We start from the raw sequence: 6,055 nt of genomic DNA on the forward strand, positions 1-6,055 counted from the left end.
TCCCAATTTGAATGGCAGTCATACTGTATATTCATGACCTGTATTTTTAGTATTACCTTAAAAAAAAAAATTACCTTTTCTACCAGTCTTTTACACATGGCCAGTATTCAACAAATATTTATTTTCTCAACAGAATGACAGCACTTTACTTCCCTAACATGGGGAATAAATACTGTTTGTGGCTATGCATTTCTATTTTGAAGATGTACTCCTATAACCTGCCAAAAAAAATCATAAAAATACTTACATTTCCCTTAGGAACTTATTAGATGGTTCTTGCCCTTTATAGGTATCCCTTTCTCTCAGGAGTATTGACTCAGTCAAAATAAAATTGAACTCACCTTCAAATTTGTGGGAGTAATACTTTTGCCACTGACGATTTCAGATTTGATTCAATAACTTCTCTGCCTCTGAAGACATAATAAGTCGATCAGTAAAATCTAAACAATGTCTTTTGTAAAAGATAACTGTAATCACTTCATAAGGCATACCTTGTTTTATTGTGCTTTGCTTTACTGCTTTTTTTTTTTTTTAAAACAAATTGAAGGTTTGTGTCAACCCTGCATCAAACGAGTGTATTGGTGCCATTTTGCCAACAGCACTTGTTCACTTCATTTTTCTGTGCCATATTTTGGCAATTCTTGCAATATTTCAAACATTTTCATTATTGTTATATTTGTTACATGATCTGTGATCAGTGATCTTTGACGTTACTGCTATGACTCACTGAAAGCTCAGATGATGGTTTGCGTTTTTTAGCAATAAAGTATTTTTAATTAAGGTATTACATTGTTCTTTAGACATAATGCTATTGCAGTTAATGGACTACAGTACAGTTAAACATAACCTCTATATGTACTGGGAAATCAGAAAATTCAAGTGACTCACTTCATCATGATATTTGCTTTATTGTGGTACTCCAAGGCATGCCTGTACTGACAAAACACTTTGTGGATATCCTATTGGATGAAACTTCTGTCAACAAAGCCATCTTCTATGACTCTGCACTCAAATACAAGGCCATGAGGGAGGCAAAGTTCAAGTTTGAGACAATCAAGGACAGGAAAAATAAGTGATTCTTCCAAAGGGTGTGATTTTAGATGTTGCCTACAACATCAAAACAATTTCCCAAGAGAAAAATAAACAGAAGGTAGTAGTATCCAAAATACTCCATTAAAAAAAATTTTTTATGGATAACTGTCATTATGAGTACAGCAGAAACTGTTATGATTTGAAAGATACAAAAAAAAAAATCAGAAGAATGTTAGCATTCAATAGAAATTAAAACCTAAGCTGAAGGCTAATCAAAATGTTTCGTACTCAGCATTGTTCTGATGAAAGATAAGAAATTTGTTTGTTTAGTTTTGTAAATAATTCATATAACTCAGAAAAAGTTAAACTTAGATTTCAAAGGAGCTACAATGCACCAACACTTGACTTTTTAAAAACCTCACTTTGCTATAGGCAAACATTTAAGATAATCAGGGTTACATAAAGCTCTCAAAGGGGAAGGCAGGGAGGCAAGTAAATTGTAGATTTTTAATTTGCAAGTTGAGATGGTTTTGGAAAAATAATTTTGGTTTAATTATTTATTCACATAGATCTAAAAGGCTAGCTCAGTTTGTCAGAGCACAAGAGAATGCCAGAAGTCAAAGCCATGGGGATGGACTAACATAAATCCATTCTAATTTCTGGAAAACAAGGTGACACGGCGTAACACCATCACAAAGGATAGTATTAGCAGGAATAGGAGACCTGCAGTCTAATTCAGTTCTCTCTTTGGCTTCTAGAGTATCACTTACTAAGAATTTAGTGAAAAACAGGGAAATTCTACTCCTTTAATTAATAATTATCCATAAGCAGCAGGAAAGAAACAAAGGAAAGCTAACATAGAGTGATGCACCTCGTGGATTAAACATTTGTGAACATGAATTCATTTTAATATGCTGAATCTTGAGTCATACTTACAAACCAATGGCTAATACACTACAAAACTTTACAAACATAAAATCTCATCTACTACAGAACTCCAAAACTAATGGAATTAATTTCTTCTCCCTTTTAAGTATTCCTTCCACAGAAATTCCTGAAACTGCGTAGTCATTGGAACTACACTTCTACACGTGTCATCAAAACACGACTGTTCTGTCAAAATGATTCAAGAAGCAATTTCGAACAAGATCAAGGAGCTTATATTCTCTCAAAACACATTTTCAATTCTTTGTACTCCAGGTTACATAAAAAATAAGGAAGGCTGGACTCAATGTAATTTCTCTCAGCCCAATGTCATTAAACTCCCAATGTCTCCATGCTAGGAAAGGATACAGTATTTAAGTGCACTATTAAAAAATATCTCCAGTTCTAAAAGAAATGCTTTTTATTTTTTAAAAGAGGGCTGATGCAGTGCCCTTTACTTAGCGGAGACCAGCCACTGACTTCCTTCCTTTACCAGCTTTCCAAGATGATACTAAGTGAGTTTTTGCCCTAATATTTTTGCCCCGGGTTTTACGAGGCTTCTCTTCTTTGTGCACCTTCATGTGCTGCCTAAGATGAGAGCTCTGGCTGAAGCATTTGCCACATTCACTGCACTGGTAGGGTTTCTCCCCTGTGTGGGTTCTCTGATGTTGAATGAGGTGGGAACTCTGGCTGAAACATCGGCCACATTCATCACACTGATAGGGTTTTTCTCCAGTATGAATTCTCTGGTGCTGAATGAGATTTGAGCTCTGTTTAAACCTTTCTCCACACTCATCACATTTGTAGGGCTTTTCCCCAGTATGGATCCGTCGATGCTGAATGAGATTAGAACTCTGAAAGAAACTTTTTCCACAATCAGCACATTTATGGGATTTCTTTCCAGTATGGATCTTCTGGTGTTGAAAAAGAGTTGAGCTCTGACTGAAACTCTTTTCACATTCGACACATTTATAAGGCTTCTCATCCAAGCTTCTTCTCAGTCTACTCAAGCTTGATTCAAAGCGAACAGTCATTCCCCATCTCTGCCGCTGCCGGCCTGTTTTGCGCTGGTTCTCATAGACTTTTCCTTGGCTTGAGCTCCGAGATATACCTCCCTTAGGTTTTCCTAACCGCATGGTGAAGAGCCAAATGTATTCTTAAGAGTCTACACTCTTCTTCTGAATGAATGTTTCACTTCCTAGAGCTACACAGCTCAGAATTTTCTATGTGTAGAAGAAAAAAATAAAAAACAAATTATAGATGATTTGTTAATTATTCAACTTTAATACCTCTTCAGCCCATCAAAACTGCATCCATTTTTAAATTAAATATCGTATATTAAGGCATATATATGGAATCTGAAAAAATTGGTATAGACGATCTTATTTACAAAGCAGAAACAGGGACACAGACATAGAGAGAGAACAAACATGAATACAAGGGGGAAAGGGGGGGTGGGTGGGATGAACTGGGAGATCGGGATTGACATATATACACTACTGATACTATGTATAAAATACATAACTAATGAGAAACTACTGTATAGAACAAGGAACTCTACTCAGTGCTCTGTGGTGATCTAAATGCGAAGGAAATCCAAAAAAGAGGGGATATATATATATTTGCTATATATGTATATATACATATGTATATATGTATTTGCTGTACGGTAGAAACTAACACAACATTGTAAAGCAACTATACTCCAATAAAAATTTTTTTAAAATGTGTTCAATATATATGAAAACAAAGACAATTCTGGCAAAAAAATACTTGCAAAATAATTCTAATAATTCCAGAGTCCAAACTTAATGAATATAACCAAATTTACCTTTGGAGTTTTTGTCTGTTGGGACAGGACAAAAAAAAAAAAAAAAAAAGTGATAATATGAAATCTAAATTTTTGTTGGACAATAACAAATGAGATTAAAAAGTGGAGACAATGTAACATCTTAATGGGAATAAAAGAACTCCAAAAGACAATCAAAATTTGGGTAACAGATTATCATTATATTTTAATATTTACTCCCATGTTAAACTTATACTCATGGGTGACTCATTAAGGTGTCCAAATTAGAAAGAAATGACAAATCATACTACTTTGTTAAATATTTCTGTTTATCCTTGTTTGTTTAGCCATTCTACTTTCACAGCTTTAGAGAGCAACTGAGTTCTAACTTTGTAGCATAAGTTGTTTTGAATGTAAGAACTACTCTATAAGGAGTGGAAAATTTCTGTGAATCTATTCAATAAATACTGGATGAGGAAAATGTCAATGAAGAGATATTTCATAATTATTTCCTCTAGATTCCAATGATCCAAGAAAGAGGACAATTCTTTGAAAACTTGAAACGAGGAATTTTTTTTTTAAGAAAAATTTCAAAAGAACTTTTACTTGATAGTGTAATGAAACAGAATAAAAGGTGGTAGGTAAAACACAAGAAGAGAAGGAGAAGAAAGTAAGTTTACATGTAAAAACAGGATGGAATTTTAAAAATACCTAAATGCTACAAAAATTCATAATTTCAAATAAATTAACTTCATTTAATTACTTATAAGGTTACTTAAAATAATGGCCACAAACAAAGAAGCACAAAGTCCAAATAGGTGACAATGTGGGAAAACCTAGGACTGCAAAGGTAATACAATTATTGGAACTAATTTCCACATCTTATTGTCAGCAAGTAGACTTTAAAATGGGAATAATTACCCTGGGTATCTGCACACAAGCTTACAAAGCAAATAACTGCAAACAAAAATTACATCATTGTTCTTGCCTTTCCATCATCTTATTGTATAATTGAGACTCCAGGCCTGATAGTGCTGAGACTTCGTGTATTTAAGTATATCTGCTGCAATTAAGTTAAGTATCAGGAAGAGCAAACTGCATACAACACAAAATTACAGAGAGAGCACTACTCATTTCTTAACTTTAGTAAATATTTATAGAACATCTATTACAAGGAGGTATGTCAGGTACGTGATGTTGGTGTTCAAAAATAGCTATAATGGTAATTATACACTGAAAAAAACCCCACATTTATTTTTCAACACTATAGAAGTCAGTTCTAGTAGGAAACTCAGAGACTATCTCAACCACCTAGAACACTACAGATGAGGAAATATACCAACACGCAGCCTGGGTGCCAGTCACTGTGCTATCTTATTTAATTCTCAGAGCAGGTTTATGGGATTATCTTCATTTTACTTCCACTTCTAAGGAAAGGCAGGTATACTTCGGCCAGGTTCCCACCCCCTAGCAGCCTGACCCCAGAGCCTGTATTCTTAGTGGCAGAACTGACTGCAGCCCCAACTTCCAACGCCAAGTCCAGCGCTCCGACTGGTGCTCAGCCTCATTTCACAGCAAGTGCGGGTATTAAGGGAAACGTGAGTGAATGGAGCTGTTGGCCATGCGAATACGCCTCACTGGAATGTGCCTGCTTTCTCGTCCATAAAATGGGGATGACAATAAAGCCACTACATTATCATGGTGTTAGAAGTTTAAATGAGTCTGTAAGTCGCTCAGAACGGCCCTGTGCTACCCAAGCGCTTGGTTCAATCTGTTTTATCCTGACACGCGCCTGATGGAGAGCGTGAGGAATGCGGCTCACGATCCCGGGCCTGTCCTCCTCTGGCCTCAACTCGCCCGGGCTTCCGTTAAAGCCTCCGCTCTCCCGAGGCCTCCGGCTACCACTCCTCGCAGGCCGGGCCCGCCCCGCTCCCTCCGCTCCCGGCGCCAGCCAGCGCAGAGCCCTCGCGGCAGCCGGGAGTTGAGGCCCGAAGCCGCGCCCGGCAACCCGTTGCCCGGTCGGCACCGCCCCACTGCGGCCAGCTCGCGCTCCTGAGGCCCCGGCCCACTCACCGCGCCAGCCCGCCGCCGCCCTCGCCCGCTCGCTCGCCCCGCTCCCTTCGCGCCGCCGGAAGTGCAGGCCGAGCCGTTCGCCTCCGCCGCGCGGTCGCTCTAGGATCCTGGCGGAGTGACCCTCTATGCTCACGGGCCGGGCGGAAAAAAGCGACTTTTCGTTTCTTCCTGTCGTTTTATTTTCCTCTCCTACCCCTGGAAGGCGTCCTGTGGCCCCCAGGACCACAAGACCTGTCG

The 6,055-nt window shown here is 38.3% G+C and overlaps 1 protein-coding gene across 1 annotated transcript; it reads right to left on the reverse strand.

Annotated features, from left to right (window-relative positions):
* Positions 1-888: 888 nt before the first annotated feature.
* Positions 889-5,950, reverse strand: ZNF22 (zinc finger protein 22). The gene is made up of 2 exons (XM_082339652.1): positions 5,819-5,950; positions 889-3,179 (listed from the first exon to the last, which is right to left on the reverse strand). Exon 2 carries the CDS (start codon positions 3,090-3,092, stop codon positions 2,415-2,417), a length of 678 nt encoding a protein of 225 aa, XP_082195778.1. The 5' UTR covers positions 3,093-3,179; positions 5,819-5,950; the 3' UTR covers positions 889-2,414.
* Positions 5,951-6,055: the final 105 nt, after the last annotated feature.

Source organism: Balaenoptera borealis (genome assembly GCF_965194805.1).
Source record: "Balaenoptera borealis genome assembly, chromosome: 10".
Lineage (NCBI taxonomy): Eukaryota > Metazoa > Chordata > Mammalia > Artiodactyla > Balaenopteridae > Balaenoptera > Balaenoptera borealis.